Source organism: Cuculus canorus, chromosome 1 (assembly GCF_017976375.1).
Source record: "Cuculus canorus isolate bCucCan1 chromosome 1, bCucCan1.pri, whole genome shotgun sequence".
NCBI lineage: Eukaryota > Metazoa > Chordata > Aves > Cuculiformes > Cuculidae > Cuculus > Cuculus canorus.
Genome location: NC_071401.1, coordinates 182369923 through 182389131, shown reverse-complemented (window position 1 = coordinate 182389131; position 19209 = coordinate 182369923). Strand labels below are relative to the sequence as shown.

General features: G+C 37.8%; 1 protein-coding gene across 1 annotated transcript in view; it reads right to left on the bottom strand.

The window, feature by feature from the left end:
- Positions 1-19209, bottom strand: part of CFTR (CF transmembrane conductance regulator) — an 86510-nt gene that overhangs the window by 34044 nt on the left and 33257 nt on the right. Inside the window, exons 11-16 of the mRNA XM_054056732.1 lie at positions 18513-18704; positions 9110-9204; positions 6146-6232; positions 4545-5277; positions 3299-3427; positions 307-344 (exon numbers count right to left, since the gene is read on the bottom strand). Of these exons, the coding sequence (XP_053912707.1) occupies positions 307-344; positions 3299-3427; positions 4545-5277; positions 6146-6232; positions 9110-9204; positions 18513-18704 (1274 nt within the window). The remainder of the gene's footprint in view (positions 1-306; positions 345-3298; positions 3428-4544; positions 5278-6145; positions 6233-9109; positions 9205-18512; positions 18705-19209) is intronic.

Below are 19209 nucleotides of genomic sequence, written 5' to 3'. Positions count from 1 at the left end.
TTAACCACAGTGTACTCGGGATAATCAAGTCCATGCATCTCTCGAGTGAGCTGACCCAGGAAAAGCCTTGCATGCATTGTTATGCGCTTAATAACAAGGCACAAACCATTTCATTGTTAGCACTTAAAAGACTGGCTTAAGATACCACCTACATGAGGTATTTAGACCACCCATCTATGAACCACTTTGCTGGATATAAGCTATCGCCTATCCATACAGACTTCTGGCAGAATTTATTAATTATTTATAGCAAAAAGGAATATAAAAGAGATCCCAACCTCTCAAGAAATGATCACCAGTACTTACTTCTTAAGAAACCATAATCCAGCAAGAGAAGCAGCTACCTGTGACCAAAGAAAACACAGTCAATGTTTTATCTTATCATATTATGTACTTTTTCTTACTTATCTTCTTGCACTGACTTTATAACAGTTTGTAGAGACAGCATTATGAACGGATGGAAGTCAAACTTCCCTGAAGCAAAAACCTTGTCATATCTGATCCTCCTTCCACAGAAACCATTTAGTGCATCCCACCAGGAAATCTACACTTAGACTTGTATTACAATCAGGCTTTCAAGTGCCTAAATAGTCTTTTATTGGTTTTTACCATACTAGCAACAAAGGCTGCTAATGCATTCCTAATGAAAAAGAACATTTGCTCTATGTTTTAACAGATTTTAAGTTTTAAAGATTAATATTACTTGATGGTCCTAAAAGCACAAGTCTCTCAATACCTTCAAAGCCAGCTATTCAAATATGAATACCAAACTTCTAACACTGTTATTTCTGCATTGTCGTTCTAGCAGATATCCATATTAAAAGTATTTATTTGTCTGATATAGCTTGGATGCTAGTTCCACATAACTCTCCAAATAATCTATTTTAGGATTTTTAAAATGTTTAATTACATCCTTTTCCTTGTGAGATGTTTCAGTGCTTAACAGAAGCTTCCTCTTTAACACATTTTCTTGTCTGTCCACTGAGACACTGGAGATCATCTAGTCCAACACATTTCAATCAGCCCTATTTCTCCCCATGATATCTTTTTCTATGTGTCTGACCATAGCTTCTCACACGCTTTTCCCATATATTTTTATGGCACTGGTAAAGGAACGTATTATGATAATACCTCAGTACATAATTAATATTTTTCCTTAGGAACCACTAACTTTCGGAGGTCTTACAGTAAATAACTCAAGCTTGACCTTGATGATCTGAATTTATGCATGTGTTAGGATCAGGCTTCTTTCACAACAATATTTTTTCATCTCCCAGCAGAATTCAGTTCTAATCTTGACTCCTCACAACAGAGGACCATTTGTGGTTTTTTTTTTCAGCTGGAAAGATTCAGGTAGAAATTACTGTTACAGAAAAGCTTCATAAAGCCTTTCTATGTGTTTCCATTCATAACTGCTCTTCTTCCCATTTAACAACCCTAGTCTCTGGCTTTATATCTAGGAAACACTGTTGTGCGCCACTTAAATAAGGTACACACACACACACACACCCCCCCCGTAAGTCTAGGAAGAATGTACAAACAATGTCCTATTTATGGCAATCTGTGTGGACACACTTTGGAACCTACAATACAAAACAATCCATTCTCGACCTAAAATAGCATTTCTAGCGTTTCCATCATAGTCCTATTCAGCTCTGAAGGGTGTCAAAAGTCCACTTTCAATTTACTTGTCACTACTTTCTCAGTGCAGCACTTGGATGTTCATCACCAGTCTCTCTTCATTGTCTAAGGCCAGAAGGGTATAAACTGTTAGCACAAGCCACTTAAGCACTTGGCATGGTATTTCATGTCAAGCACAGAGGTTTGCTAAAGGTTATCTAGCTACGACTGAATATCTTCCAGCCCATTAATTTATCAATAGGCTTTTACCTAGGCAACAGTCACAAGGGAAACTTTAACTTAGATGGATACATTCTTTGCCAAAAGATTTGTTGTTCAGTTAGAGGATGAGGCTTCTAAATAATTTAAAAAGGGTTTAGTCTAATGCAAAAGTAAAAATCTGTATTCAAGATTAGAAACATACTCTAAATATAGGGGGATAAATCTGATATATCTCAAAGTTGAAATCTCCTTTCCTCCTACAACTCAAATTCAGCTTTGCTGTTGTAAGATTACACAGCTGTTTTCCACAACCATGAACATCAAAGTGAAATGATAAGAACAGCTACACTTCTAAATCTTGTTTCTGGAGGTGTTTTAAAAATTTAGGATCTCAAACTAGATCTAAGTTCCAGACTCTATTTCTGGTCCAAAACAACTAATGTAAATCACCTGCAACATAACTTTAGTGTAAATTCAGGATACCATCAATCACATCCTTCTCCAGGTTTGATGATACCAGAAGTTTGAATGCCACCACAGAACTGCTAAAAACCTTTCACTGATACAATCAGCTAGAAACTAGTCCTATATTCCTAATAGATTCTTCTCTCCTTTAAGTTCATGTTGAAAAAAGCCAAGAGAAATTAGCATGATACTTTATAAGCTGACACATGAATACAGTGTCATTAGTCTCTCAGTCTTCCCTCTGGAATGTGTTCCCACCCTCAGAAAAAAACACTTGATTTAGGATATTAATTGTATAAGAGGACACTATGAAATCCTGTACATATGCTAAAATTCTATCCTAAATTGTGAGACAAAGAGTAGGCAATTTCTGTTACAAGAAAAAGTCAAGACTTGCATGATCAGATAGATGTTCTTCAACACTTTTTCTGACAGCATTTTCCACTCTACTTGGAAAAAGACTTCTCTGCACACTGCAGGAAAATCCCATCCATCTTTAAATGCCGCTACAGGTATTCAGCTCTTTGCCTTAGCCACCAGTCTTCCTTCACTAGGAGCAAAGTTAATAATTCTTTTCCTTAAAGCAATTCTCCAGAATTAATGTATGTGCTCATCCAAAAAAAAAAAATCTAGTAGTGATTGTTGTTAGACACCGAAATCTCAGCAAAGCTACCTTTTAATGCAAAATGGAAGATTATTCACCTGTGAACAAGAGACCCGCACAGGTCAACAATTCTTATTTATGGTACCATGCAGCAAAAAGAAGAAAAAGATAATGTGAGAAGGTGAGTCTTCTGCTGCCATGCACTAATCAATATCTTTGGTGAGAAATGCTCATCTAAACAGTAGAAATGCAACTGCAATATCATTAAACAGTTGCCAATAAGCGATATATACGTGATGTTTTATCCATTTTTCCTTCTGTCACAAACAACAGAGTTTGAACAAACAACAATTGCAGTAACATGACATCAAGCGCAGATTTTCTTACCTCCAGCAGGAAAACAGTCACACACAAAATTAGAACAAAAATCAAGTTTTTGTGGATGGTAACATATCTGAAATAGGTATTCCATGTGGTAACAGTACCCATGCTGTCAGCATCATCAGCAAAGCATTCCTGTCAAAGAATAGATAAGACCATAGTCAGAATGATAGTAATATCTACTTACGAGAATTTCTGACAGGTGAAGGCTATCATTCTTCCTGCTAACTCGCTCCAAATAATAGAACTGCAGCATTCAGACTGGCTGATAACGGCTGGAGAAGAAAGTACTGACTGGTTGAGTCATCTTTGATATAGCAACATAGTTTAGAGATGATTTGAAATTTCCAGACAACACTGAAATAAACAACCATGATTTGCCCAGCACTAACAGAAATATGAAAGTGGTTAATCAATAGCTATTCTCTTTCAATGGAGATTATTACTGTGCTGTTAGAGTATATTTGTAAACAAACTGAGGGTTTGGAGTTTTTTCTGCTGAGATCAATAAAACAAAAGAAAAAATGGGCAATGCTTCAGCATATTATGAGTGTAAATATTTCTTGTAGACACATTTTCCACCTAGGAAACTGCTTCAGAAAATCTTCCTATTCTGTGAAAAATCTACTGTCAATTTTGAAAATGAAAGTAGTTCATCATGATCAGTTGATAGTTACGAGAAAAAAAGGGAATTTTGGACCAGTTCTTGGTATAAATCCCAACCTTAATAGCCTAATTGCCAGCACATCCACAAAAACAGTGTAAAATCCAGCTTATTCCTCTGTTCATTATCTGCATCAGAACAGTCTGACAAATTTGATTGAATTCCAGGTTTAAAAACTGTGCTAGTACTTCCTATGTATATTATTTTTTCCATAAGCCTTAAATGTTTCAAATGTCAAATTTTACATAAAGGTTTTCAAACATTGTTTTTTCATGCTGAGGTTTCAAATTCCATTTTAGTTCAAAGAATATTAAAGGTAGATTAAAGTGAAGGAGATTAAAATTCTGTATTGAAATCCTCTCCAGATAGCATTCCAAAGCTATAAAAAATAGGCAAAATACTTCCTTATAGATTTCAATGATTCCAATATTATATTTGAGTTTAAAAAATTAACATATTCCAAAAAGATATTCCACAGAGAAGTACTGCATACAAATTTACATAGTCAGGTAAAAAAATATGTAAGGAGCATACCGCACTGAAGTACCGCCATATGAAAAAACAAGATGAATGTAAATCAACACACACCTTCAAATCCTCTTCACTGATTTCATCGGTTATGTCCAAGACACTGTCTCGAGACAAGCGCCTGGTGTAGATATCCATCTCAGAAGATAGGTTAGTCTGAGGCACCACAGACATTTTCCGAAATGTTGTACTTCCCTTCTTGGAAAAGTTCGATCCATACTGTGCGGACGTGCCTGTCATCAAGTTTAACACAGATTGCCTCCTTCGACCCTGCAGCACATGGTCAGTGCTTAGCATGTTATTCCGAAGGAGACCTACATCTCCCTGTTCCAAGTCAAGTACCAATGACAGCTTCCTTTCTGGTGGGTCATTATGGCCATCTTCTATCCCATTGACCTGCATCCCATTCTTCTGCACTACTGAGAACTTCCTACCTGCATTAAGGGGATTAATAATAATGGAGTTCTTCCTTTTGTCATTAAAATCTGATGTTTGTTTAAAAGATTGCCTCTTTATTTCATTTCGTGATCCCACGCCTTCTCCTTCAATGGAAAATCGTCGGAGAGCTTCAGTTAGAATTGAATTCCTTCTCTCTGCGCTGAACTGATCAAAAGAATCAAATCCCATCAGCTCTGAGCTGAAGTCTGGTCGTTGACCCTGAAGTTCAGAAAACGTTCCATAGAAATAGCAGCTTCCCTCATGTAAAATTAATATTTTGTCAGCGATCTTTAAATGTTCCAGTTTTGAAGTAACCAAGATCCTAGTTTTATTCGCCATCAACTTGCACACACAGCTATAAAAGATGAAAGTGTTAAAAATTAGGGGGTTTCTTCATGATTAAATGTTGCCTTTATCCCTTTCACATTCTATCTATTTGCTTTTACCTGCCCGTCCCGTCCTCCCAGTATGAGCAGCCTTGGATGCTCCCTCAAACTACAAAGGAGGTGGTAAAGCTGAGATGTGTAAAGGGCAAATACTTTATTGCAGGAAGCAAAAAAAGGGGCAAAATTTAATCATTTTCAATTCAAACCAAAAAGCACAGTTCAACATGAAAATGAAATATTTCTTTACATCTTAGGGTCACTTAGATCTTTTGCTACCTAACTTAAAAGTATTAGCTCGACTGCAAAACTTCAAGCTTATGGTGACTGAAAAGCCAATGGATGGCAGTGTGTATCCTTACTGTTTCATGCTACCCCACTGGTCTCTGCCTTCGGCCAACCTGCTGCCTATCTCTTGGTCAGTGGGCACTTCTAGATGACCAGTTTTTCAGTGATTAGAAAAGACAAAATAGAGCTTTTTTGTAAAAACTTAATACTTACAAAGTAGGTAAGTGCTTTAAAATTTAAGTCTTTCTGGTACACAGACTTGCCAAATATAAAGCCATGCAGTCTGGGAGTAACAGACTATAACAGGCTCAATACTTTGAGATGGAAGAGGGAGCAACAATGCTCACACCTGGCTCAGGCTTGTTTCCAGCACAGTATACCGTCCTACTGCTAATACAAAATGCTCACTCACAATAATCCCTGAAAACAAACATGCCCTAAAGGTATAATTTGTATCATTTCAGTATTTCTTTACTGTTACTAAAATTCTGTTCCTGTTTTCACTTTGCGCTGCTTAGTGGGATTCTTAAATGCAATCCAAACACAGAGTACCTTTCAAATATCTCTTTTTCTGTAAAAATGTCTAAATGTCCAAAAGGAGAATCCAGGAGATACAAATCAGCATCTTTGTACACTGCTCTGAACAGAGAAAACAAAAATGACATTAAATTTCACAACTCTTACAAACTTATATAAATATAATTTAAAAATAATGCTTTTACAGCTTTGTCTTGAAAACTTGTAATTGACACTTTTCTACAGCATCCATGTAGAGCTGGAGTTCAAATGTTAAATATGCTTATTAGATACCTTTCAATAACACCTTTCCTTGCTGCAGACCATGGTACAAACTAACTCAGTTTTCCATTAATTTCTATGCAAGGGAAGCTATAGGGCTGCCTTTTACACAGACTACTCTAAAGATCTGTTTATAACTCAAATCTGACAGTCCCCACCAGTCTACAGTAGCTATTTAAATGGGAATGCAGTACCAACTCTAATGTCTACCAGTGCCTCAGGGAATAACTGAGCAAAAACTTTTGGTAATGAAGACAGTAAATTTGTGCTTAACTGTTATGGTATTGCTACTATTCTTTCACATTTTTATCAACAGAACTTCTACAAGAATACCTTCCTGGAGATATTTAAAAGATATGTAAACACAGTGTTTAGGGACATAGTTTAGTGGTGAAATTGGCAGTGTTAGGTTAACAGTTGGACTTGCTGATCATCAAGGTTTTCCAACCTACATGATTTTATGGTCATACGTAAATAAATGTGTGAAAAGACTTGGGTCTCAGCACTTAGTTTTAAAAGTACTTAAAAAGACCCAGCGAGCAAAGACAAGTGTATTAGTGAGCCACAATCTTGCAAACATTACCTGAAATGGGACTAGACAATACTTCAGGTTCAGGACATGAAAAGCTATCTGCAGCATCAGGAATTTAAGCTGTATATGCCTGGACATGCCTCACCGAGACCCAAACCTGTGGTTAAGAGGTTTGGGTTTTTTTAAATCGGTTTCAACAGAAGTTCAAAAGAGGCCTCTTGCCTTCCTCTGCGAGGATGAAAATCATGAGGTGATAGGAATCAAGATGTAATTAGTAAAGAAAATTTGGACAGATGAGTTTTGTTACCTTTTTAAGTACTCTAGAAATGACTTTTAAAATCATTATGTTAAACAATGTGAAAGTATTTAACTACCAGGAGAAAGAGCCCTCAATAATAGTATATTATGCTAATAAACAAAGCAACACTATTGAAAAATCCTCTGTCACAATGGATTTCACTGACCATACATTATGATGGATTGGCTGCACAACAACAAAAAGTTCGTGCTATTCTGGCGCTTTAATCAGCAGAATGTTTTTCCAGGAATAATGGTAGCACTCAAGTTATTGCTATAATTTGGACATTGGGCTTATTAGCTATACATGACTGGCTTTAGGGTACCAGGCCGGTAAGATAGCTCAGATCCAGGGTATGCACTGTTTATTCCCTTGAACTTTTCTTTCCCCAGCTGTAGCTGCAGGCACTGACAGTGCCCTGTAAGAAAGATGGACCCAGACAACCTTGATCTGCTTCTCAGCACGGCTGGCTGATGGCACTTCCACCAAGGATTCTCATTTCACATGACTTTGCACAGACTACACCAGATACACGTGCACAACCAGTTCAAACAAATAACATCAAGCTGATTGCCAGTGCAAATGGGTAAAACCCAGGGCTATAATCCTAAATTTTCTCCTCTAGCTTTCTCAAAGCTTCATCTACAACCCACACCTAAATAACTGTGCACCTTGCTGGATACTGAGCTTAGACTGGAGCCCAACAAAACATAAAGCTGATACAGCCACTGTATTTGGCATATTTGTTTTCAAAATAATTATATAGCTGAAAATAAATATATTGTATCAGTTCTGTGACCCTGCAGTAAATGAGCTGTGACCATCTGAAAAGTGACAGACATGATTATTAGAATGTGGGAAATACTTCACATAAACACTGCATTTTAAACAAAAATCAAAATGGCTTTTGTTGCCTGGGTTTTTTTGCTCTAAAAGTTTTGTCTGCTCCTCCCTTCCACTCTCACCTTACCACATAAAACAGAACCATTCATATGCCTCTTCCCTTTCACAAATCTGCTACAAAGTTCCACACTGAAAGCCTCTCTATTTTAATGAACCCATATTTTAGCCTCACACAAACACGTAAATCTTTCATGGGATGGAAGTATGGTTTGCCATAATCGGATTTTACTTCTACCCAGCGTTTCTGAGCATGAGAACCAGCACAATTTGTACTTGGCATAGAAATAAATGGGGCCATTTACACATTAGAGATATCGTTACTGGATTTCTGGTGATAGGTAAGCGATTCTGCTGCAACACACAGCTAATTTATAAGACAAACACCAGTGTTATTTTTCTGTAGACCTTCAAAATTACTTACTAATGTTGGAAGGTCGAACAGACAAGGCCAAACCATTCATCATAGGTACTAATTAGCCCCCACTTTCCACTTTTTCTTTATACAACAAAGGCCAAAACTATTAGCAACTCTTTTTGAAACATGGCATTTCTTTTTTTCATTTTTGCTACCTGCAGACAGGGAGTACGTCATTAATCAATATATAAACTGCTTTCTAGAGGACATATTAGGGAAACATCCTAGACTATTTCTTATTTGTATCTTTTATGGCCTTCTTTGGTACTAAGAAAGCTACACTTAAAGGTCTGAATCTCCAAATGGTATCCTGAATTAGGGGAGGGAAAGATTCATCTTCAGCTAACCATAACATACAACTGACATCAAACTTTCAAAATTCAATAAATAAATATGCAGGGGTATCACAAATACAATCACATAGCAAAACTCAAGACAGCAAAACACAGTTTCTGGAACAACTGGATGATATTTATTTAGCAGAACTTGGTCCATATATATCTAAGCACTTAATCACAATGTTTTGCTTATACATGAAACAGTACACTACTTAGAGAGCAAAATACTCACCTTGCTAGTGAGATTCGTGCTCTCTGGCCTCCGCTTAGAATGATCCCACCTTCACCCAGCACTGTATAATCTTTGTCTGGAAACTTGGAAATGTCCTGTTAACAAATTTTTTTAAGGAGTCAGACATGTTTTCCATATCCAAGAAATTCAAGCTACAAACTGGATCGAAGCATAGTGTACAACAGTGCACAGGCAGGCTAGGCAGAAGTTGTATAAAACCCCCAAAAAGATCCCATAGAGTTTTATTTCTTTCATTTGATTACATAGTCAGAAATAGTTATAGAAGAAAACATTCTACTGCAGAGAGGAATCCTGAGCTGCACTCAATAACAAATATTTGCCTTAATTGCCAGATCTCCATAAAAGCAAGGAAAATACTTTCATACAATAGCAATCCAAGGCCGTAACGATTCGAGTTTTCTGTCAGATAACAATGATAAATGCACTTGCCACTGAAGTTAGGGAAAACAAGAAACAAACTTTGGATCTGAGCTCTTCAAAACCCAGAGAAATTTATACTTCATTCCTAGCTGGGAATGCCAGGAATGTTTAAGGTTTGCAAAAGGTTCGCAAAAGGTTTGGGAGCCAAGTTCCACTGCTTGGACTGTAAGTTACAACTCATGACTATGATAAAAATGAATCTTCAGCCAGCGAGAAAAACAGAAAATACCATTTCACTCTCAGTGAGACAGAGAAAGGAGGAAAGGACATCCTCATGCCCCAGTGACAGAGGTATCCTCTCAAGAAGAATATTCAGCGCCAAAACTGATGATCCATAGAGAGGATCCATGCAAACCACAATAGTTCATGGAAGTAGAAACATGGAGAATAGCTTGTGTGCCTGAAGGATGCCTAGTTTTTCTACTTTTACAATTGCCCCAACAAAAAAATATTAATTCTGCCTTTAAGCTTTACCTGGCCCATGTCCCCAGGCCAACGCAGTAACACCACTACCACTGTGGTGGTGGTAGTTTCAGGGGACTTCTCCCAGAAACACAGGCTAGATAAGCTCCGTGTGCCACCGTTTCCAGCAGGTGACTCCAGCAGAGTCTGCCATGCACCAAGCTGGAGGCCCCGAGCGTTTCAGAAGCTCCCAGTGCCTGCACTTCCCGCTCAACAGCACCGGACTGCTGCTCTCCTGCTCCCAGAGCAAGGATCCTCCAGAGCCAAAGAAGCTGACCAAGGCATCTGATATCTGACAAAATCAGCTCCCGTGTTCTCAGGCTTTACAAAGATTTTCCTTTTAGAGCAATTTCCAGAGAGGGAAAGCGGCATGCAAAATACCTCAGAAAGTGAGCTGCTGGAAGAAGGCTTTAGGCAATGCCCTGGAAGACACAGCCTGTTTTGGGGTCTCTCCTCTCCCAGGCAGCCGAGAGGCAAGCAGGAGCTGAGCTGTCTGCATGCACTCTTCAGCACCCATAGAAATTCTGTGGCTTCTGGGAAAAAGACTGGAAGACACATGAAGCACTTCCAGGTCAACACAGCCTGGGATTTTAAATTAATCCACTCCCTAGAATTTTGCTTTTCATACAAAGTCAGATAATATAATCCAGCTTTGATCAACTCTGCTATGATTTTGATGGCTCTCTGTTGGGCAGCTTTTTGGCACTCCAAGTCTCTGGGATTTTGTAGAATAAATAAATAAATAAAAATCCTTCCAGATAAATGTTTCCTTCTTCCTCCTCTGTAAATTGGCCTGACCTCAGGAAAAGAGTGAACAATGCTGTTCAGCCCTGGATCAGTGACAGATGAAAGGTTCAGCCGCTCAAGGATTAGAAATTGACTGCCTGGTCTGTCAGGAAATGGGAGATTCTCCCAACTCTTTAATTTGATAATAGCATTTGCTTCCTGACTTAGAGGATTCTGACCTTAAAATCAAGATGCTCTTGTGTATGGAAAAGCTATTGCAGGTGATTTGTAAATTGTTCACATGTTAACTAGTTATTTCCCTCTTGTAAAAGGAGAGACACACAAGCAAATCTCTGGTACTAATGCAACAGCTCAGATATTTGCAGAAAGACAGATGCGAAACAGTGCCAGCAACATTTTTAAAGGAAGATTTTGTGGATGTGACAAAATCATCTTCCTACAGGTAATGAATTATTTAGAGAAAACATACAAAATTCTGGCATAAAATCTTCATTTATTTCTTGCATTTATTTGAGACAACTTGCTCCAATCACTTGTGGTGTCACTAAGCATGTGAGTTCTTATTCATCTGTCACTTTGACAGTTACCCAATATCTTCACCTGAACATTAGGATTTGCATGGTTAGGTATCTAAATATCTAAGCAGATTTCAACTGTTTCCCTTTTCTACCAGTACTGCTGCCTATAACGGTGCTAGAGCCATCGCTGTTTCTTCACCCTGCCTCTTCTTCCAAAAAAGCTCAGGTGAAGAACTGGGCTCACTGTGCCTTCCCCTGCACACAGAGTAAAACCCTCGTCCTACTGAAATTAATTCCAGTGCTCCCATTGTTTTAAATGGTGGTGGGATTTCATATTTCTTTGCAGGTGTGTCAACATGGAATTTTAATCAGACTTTTAATGAGTTCCCCTTCTGCTCTCTTCTACCCTTCACCTCAGGATAATATATAGCACGGAACAGACAAAGAACTTTTCAGGCTCTAATTACAATAATTAAAAAATATTTAGTAATTTCTTTCAAAGGCATAAACAGAGCAATGAAGTCCAATAGACGCACAATGCTATTTGTTGGAACATGCATTACCTATTGTAAAAAAGTACATAGGGCTGGTCCAAATACATCCTTGCTGTCATTTTATGCAGGAAGTAAAATCAAGCCAGGGACAAACTTAACGTAATGGTGCTGAACAGCACAAAACCCAGCATGTTAATGAAGTAGCCACTGGATTTTCTTTAACGTATCTATTTCTAAATGCTTAAGTTGAGAAACCTATTGGCAACTATTCAAAGAAGAAATGCGCCACAGTTGCCACAGACATTAATTACTTTTGTGAGTGCTTCTAATACCAGGAGCTAACAAATCTCAAGTTGCACATCCAAGGAGAAGGCACCTCTTCCAATATTTGTTTGCATTTTTAACATTGTAAATGTTAAATTCATCTATCTCAGCAGTGAAGGAGCGACCTCATAATGCCTTTGGGCTTGGTGTGGAAGAACATAGCCGAGATAGTTTAAGCTCCTTTCAGGGCGAAGAGGAAATACAGTCTCATTACAAAAACAGGAAACCTCAGAATGGACTTCACACTTGAAGTTTTCTCTGTAGAACTTTTTTGTTATCAAAATAATTGATAAACCATTAGCAACCATTAAGATAATAGAGCTCAACAGAAAAGAGTTACTAAGAACCATGCTTTTCAGCAAATAGTTGCTTTATATATCCGAGGCTACTTGAACTACTCAAGCAGTTCTAACGACAGAACCCATGCATTTTACTTATGGGGCCTCTCTTTTTTCCTTAAATATATCCTTAATGTGGTTTCCTATCTTCCCTCTTCTGTCTTTCCTCTAAAAAGATAAAAAACAATCATGAAACTGACGGAACAGAGCAGCAGTCTTCACTCTTCATTTCACCTTCACTAACTATTTCCTCTATTTCACGTCTGTTTTTTTCTGCAGTCTCATTTTCTTTATCATCTCTAGCCCTTCCTGTTCTTCACTGCTATTAACATTTCCCATGTTTATTTTCACAGTTCCCACAAAATCCCCCCCTTCCACACTGCTCCCTCCTTCTCACTTACCAAAGCCCCCCCTTTTCCATTGCCTTCTTTCTCTGTGTCTTAGAGAAGCTGCCTCTGACACAGTTAGCACTTCCCTTTCTGTAGTATCAACTATTTGCAATTAATTATAAGAAAAATACTGAGGCCTTTATTGTATAAACTGCCAAACAAAGCTCAATGCAAGTTAAGCAAAAGCAGTACTAAGGGTTTTGAGCAGGAGCTGCAAGACTGTTGCATGTTATTTGATAATTTTTGCTCTTTTGTTATGAAAGGAAAATTTACTGTAACTGCTCTTTCACTAAATTGATAATTTCTGTACTTCCAAGCAATCATATTCAATTCTAATACACTCATGAGGTAGAAATGGAACTGAAAAAAACCTCTGGATTTTAATTAAGTGATTACTAAAAATCTTTTGGTGAGGAATTTGAAATGTAATCTTGCAGAAAGTATAAGTTTCAATTTGTCCTGATTTTCAGAAAAGCAAGACAGATATGAACTAAATGGAAAAACTTGAAGCTTTTAAGTTTTGAAATCAAGTCCTCTGTTTCAGACTCATACTTAACAGTTAATATTCCTGTTAATTTTTAAAAGACGTAGAATTTTCAGTAATTTTTAATATCTTGGCTTTTGGGTAACCAGTTTGACCATACTCAAATTCTCATTTTCCTGGGACCAAAGCCAGAAAATCAGTACTTCAACTTATTTTTTTTTGCAAATTGATTTTACTTAGGTTTTGGGTTTTTTTTTTTCAGATTACAGCTGATCCATTCATGAAGGATACAGAATCCAAAAGCATAAGCTTTATTTTCACAAGAGTGTCAGGCTCACCCAAAACTGACATGAATGCTGGCAAAACACACTTTTTTTATGGTGAAATATTCCCATGGAACAGATTTTTGAAAGATGAAGTACTTGGAATGCTGTGTGTGAGTAGGTTAAATGCAGGGTAAGGGAATTAAATATGATTCCAGAAGTGACAGAGAAGATAGGACAACATCCAAGGTAATCAGTCCACAGCCCTTACCTAAGACAGGGAAAGGGGTGGGTAGAGCTGTCTTGACTGAAACAGGTTTTTAACTAAACGATACCAACAGAGAACATCGTAGAGGGCCTCTGTTAAACACCTTTTCTTGATCGCTAATAAATTTCTTGCAGTCAGTACATTTGGGAGTTTTGAGTCTATTTTTTTCTCCGACTGAGAGGCTTCCTTCCCTTGCTGTAAGGAAACTGTACTAGCCCCTCCATCTCCAGTTCCCCCAGGGAACTCACTCTGTCAGCAGCTTCACAGCTGACCTGCCCACAATTTTGGGCCACAGACAAGAATTTCAGTTGGAGGAGTCTGCTCGAGCCAGTGGATCATAGCAGTGAAAGGTGGAAAAAGCCTAAAGGTAGCCAGCTTTTGGGCTCACGTGTTTCAGATTCAGTGGTTGAAGGACGAGATTTCACATACTAGGGGGACTTTTTGCCTGAAAGAGGTACTCAAGCTATTTTAGGTGTTTACATTCAGATAAGACTAACTTCACCCTGACATGCCAGTTCATCTCCCCAGGTAAGAAGAAAGGCTAAGTGACTTGCTCTCACACAGTCTACACCGTAGACACGTACCTGATTAAACAAGCTACCTTTTAATATGCTCTTGTAGAAAAATGCCTGCTACAAAGCACTGAGTTCCAGACTAGAATTCTTATTGTTCCTCACTTTCAAGCACTTTCCAATGTGTCAGTATCCCCTGTGAGCAATGGGCACAAAACCAGGGCACAGAGTATTTCACTCTCTCTCTAAGTAAATCTTACGTAATAACCTCTCAATTCTTACCAATTTAGTTATCTGCCCAAGAAAAAAGCCAAACCAACCAACAAAAACTAAAACAACCCAAAATAGACGGCTGGAGCAGTACAGTGGGATGCAAGAACGTGAGCTTCTGTTTCAAGGCATCCTTGACAGCGCAGTGACTTAACACCCAGCAATGGATGCCATCCCTTGCAAGGAGACACTGAATATACAGGCACACAAACCAGCACTTGGCATACTGATTGCCTCTTTCTCTAGTTATTCTCTCTGTAATCCAAGTCCTTAGATGAAAATAAATCTCCTGTCCTCCCTGTAAAACCAGCTCAAAAAACACACAGGATCTGCCCACAGATTTCTTTAGTGCAATTATATTATTTGATTTTGCATGGAAACACTTCTATTTGCATGCTATGTTAACCATTATATTCATGAGCAGCTGGTGGCTCTCAAATCAGAACATGTGTTTACTTTAAGAGTGGTAATCTCTTAAGAGTAGTTTGCCATTACATGTTTATGGCCTCTTAGGCAACTATTGAAGGATCAAATTAACTAACTAGGTGGAAAAGTATCTTACTTTGCAAAAAGGTAAAAACGGAAGTTATAGAAGTATTGTTTCAAAACTAGTGAATTACTGTACCCCTTCAAATGGGATACTATGCTTGTTTGTATTTTATCAAGAATAACTATAATGGGCCTGCTTCTGCATTCTTGACTAGAGGAACACATTCTCTAAAGCTGATGCTGTTCAATATTAATAGCTTTAGATAAAAAGTTTCCTGTTTCAGCTGTCCAAAGGCTTTACCTTTTTAACTTGGCAAGTGCTAAAAGCAAACAAAAATCCACACACACCCCATGCAGTAAGCTACTAAATCTAATCTTTCAACTTTAACATCTGAAAATCAAGCCACATTTCTTCCCCATTTTTCATTACATTTGTAATACAGATTTTGCAAACCCAATTGGCTACTCCTACAAATTCACATATATATTCCTGTTCCCCCTGCTGTAACATTAATAGAACCTTTCAATCACCAAGGAAGTTACTCTTGAGGAATTACTTCAAATTTAGTAGGAATGTTCCATAGACATATAAACTCATCCATTTCACATCTCCCAGTGGCTTTTGCTATTCAGCAACGAGAATAAAAATCAGTGAATTATGCAGAATAGTTTCTCAGTGTTAAATCTGTTCATACTGTCATTAATTTGAAGTGCTAGGCAAAAGTTCACCTGCTCTTGCTAATTGATTTTAATCATGAATGTGACGAAAAATACTTAATAAAAAGGGCATAACACCTTGTCAAAAAAAAAAAAAGGGCAGCAGAAGCTGGAGCAGCACCAATTCATCTTACCCTACTTTTCAAGTACCTCTAAGTCTTGCCTATGGGGACTGTCTTTAGAAAATAAGAAAGTTCAGAATCCGTACCAATTATATCTTGGCTTCTCACTCTCTTAGCATGCCAATAGAAGATCTTAAAGGCAATAGATTTGTGACAACATCTGCACACCCAAAATCACACGCATTCAAACAATTTATTCCAAAAAAGCGACTGAAAAAAGGACAAGTGGTAAGGACTACTGATCTGTGCTAGCATAGTTTGATCTTGAGGCTGAAAGTCTTCATTTCTATATTTGCAAACCATGTCCTTCATTCTAGAAGAGCTGCCTTCCTTGCTTGCTAAAATATTTGTTATTTCTTAAGGAAAAATAAAAATAAAAAAAACCCAAGACAATAGTGGAGAAGTAACGAGCAGCCCTTTTCCTATGTTTTTTTGTAAAACGTTTTTTACTGTGACACTTCCCAGAATGTATCACAGAATTGAAACATATTGGCACTCCCTAAAGTGTAGCATCATGCAAGAGTAAGGGCAATGTCTATGCAACACTTATTTTAGCCATATTTTGTTTGTGCTGGGCTTTCAAAAATAATTTTTGTCACTAAGGCTGTTTCTGCAGGGTATTAAGAATGCAAAGGTAGCTTTTAGTTATAGTCTCTTCATCTCAACTCCAGAGCAGTTTTTCTGTTGTTCTATCACCTTTCACTTCTCTTAACTAACCTCTGCCGATTTCCAAACTCCAGTAATTACAACCACACTGCAAAACATAATTTCACCTCTCCTGATGCCCCAGTAATCCTCAAAGGAAAAATACAATCAGGAAATGTAACTATAATCAAGATCTGAATAATCTTAAACACACAAAGCAGACTACACTACAATAAAAATAAGCATATAAGCCATGCAAAGCAGAAGTTTCAAAGTACCTTAGACATGTTTTTATTGATACAAAGAGACGCATTTGAGAACCCTTCTCATGCTTCTTCAGTATTATATATCCATACAATGTCATCTTGAAATTATAGCAAGCAGCAGCCTTTAGACCTGCCAGATTTCCCTCACTAAGCCTCCAACACACAACTGTTTGCCATTGTGCACCCTTCCAACAACTCAGACCTCACCCACTCATACAGGGTTGCACTTTGGTGTTCCTTGCCCCACGTGCCAGAGAATCCCACAGAGCAGAGCTGTGAGGATCAAGAATCCTGAGTGAAACCTATGATGCTATACTGCTGCTGCATGTGCCATCAAGCAGGACTACACTTAAAGAAGCACCACTAAAACATGTGCTTTCCACCCATCGTCTCACACAACGGTATGACATGATCTGCTGCCTGACCGTCAGTTAGGCACCAATGCGATTGGTGTTGGGTGAGACAACAGTTACGGCTGCATGAGAAAAAAGGATACTTGAGAGATGTGTACACCCTAATCAAGCCTGGAAAACCCAGGCCAGACTGAGATCCCAATGTACTGTGCACTACACAAATACAGTTAAATTACCCTGGCAGAGTGCTTAGGAATGATGTGGTTCTCCAATATATCATGATCATTTTCTTTTCAATCTTCGTCTTCTTTTTCAGAGCACAACATCATGAACAGGCACAAATGAAGGCTAGGAGAATTGCCGCAAGGCAAGAATAACAAGCTGAAGGTAGAAATCTCTTAAGCTGAGTATACAAGCCAAAGAAGTACAACCTGAACTCTTTAGACTAAACAACGTCCCATTCTAGTGTTCTATCACAAATTGCCATAAACTTATATGAGTTCATTAAATCAATCAATCAATAAACAAATTAAAATTCTTCTGTTGCTCATAGTCTCGGTGCTTTCCAGTAATGTTAAGGCATCCAGTGTTTTAAGGCACAGCAATAAGGGTGAAAAAGTCTGAAATGCTGGATCCTTTTGTACCTTGCAATATATAAAAAGATACCTTTTTACTACATTACCCTCTGGCAACATCAAACATACACAAGGACATTTCCATATCATTAGACTAATTGTGGGCTACATGTCACATAAATATCGAACCTGCAATAAGTGTGAGATTTTTCAACATGCACACAGAAAAACTCAACTTCAGTCAAGATTTTCCTCTAAATAATTCAGGTTTCTGGCACAGAGTTCAAATTATTCCTAGAACCATTTTCGAAGTGCAAAACAAAGGAGGAAAAAAGGTCATTCTCAAAGATTGTAAGGAGAACCTTCTTTATGAGAAAGAAACATGGGAAAAAATCCATAGGAATAACATCTTTTACATAATTTCTTTAACATTAATATGTTTACCCAGGTTTTTAACTAGCAAGACTGATAAGGCCAACACCTTGCAATATCTGAGCCAGATTAATTAGCTTCTGTTGTGTAAACTACCAGAACCACTACCATCCCTGTGTCTCCCAAAGATGTGGCAACTGGCTGAACTGCAATTCCACAAAATTGGGATGCCAGGCTCAGCTCCTTGTATCTCAGAAATGTCTTGCTTACTTAAAGCTCCACGCTTTGACTTTTTCTGTGGTTTTTTTTCACTTGTTTTGGGCCACAGGTCTTAAAAAGCCCTGGATGACTCACCTCTTCTAGTTGGCAGGCTTTGATGACGCTCTTATATCGGTATTCATCATAGGAAACACCAAAAATTATGTTTTCTTTTATTGTTCCAGGCATGATCCAGGATACTTGAGGTGAAAAAGATATCCTTCCACTGTGTTTAATTTTACCCTGCGAAGGCTCCAATTCTCCCATTATCAACATCAGAAGAGAAGTCTGAAAAATCATTAACAGTTGGTTAATATAATCAGAGATCTACACAATCATATGAGAAGTTAAACAAAAAGAGAGTCACTCTGCTAAGTCACTTAAATGGTACATTCATCTTGTAAAGAATGTCCCTATAAGCTAGTGTAAGCTGCAATTAGTGGAGATTTTAATGATACATATGGTCTGGAATGCCTCTGAAAATGAGAAACATCAGTCAATGAACAACAAAAAATGTGTAAAAAAAGCACTCTGTTGCAAAAGTATGTAATTTTAATTAAACTTCCAGTAATTTTACAAGGTAAAAATGTATTTGTGAGACACATGCAGACATAAGGTATTAGTGTCTATGTAGATTATTGTTTGATTTTTAACATTATCTAACAGTAACTATTTTGTTTGTTCTTTGTACAACACAATTCATGTTTACAACTTTGCTAGTGTTCATAAGCCTTTTATCTGTATTGCCTTGAAAAATGCAATTTCTTTGTGCATGTGTATACAATTACTCACA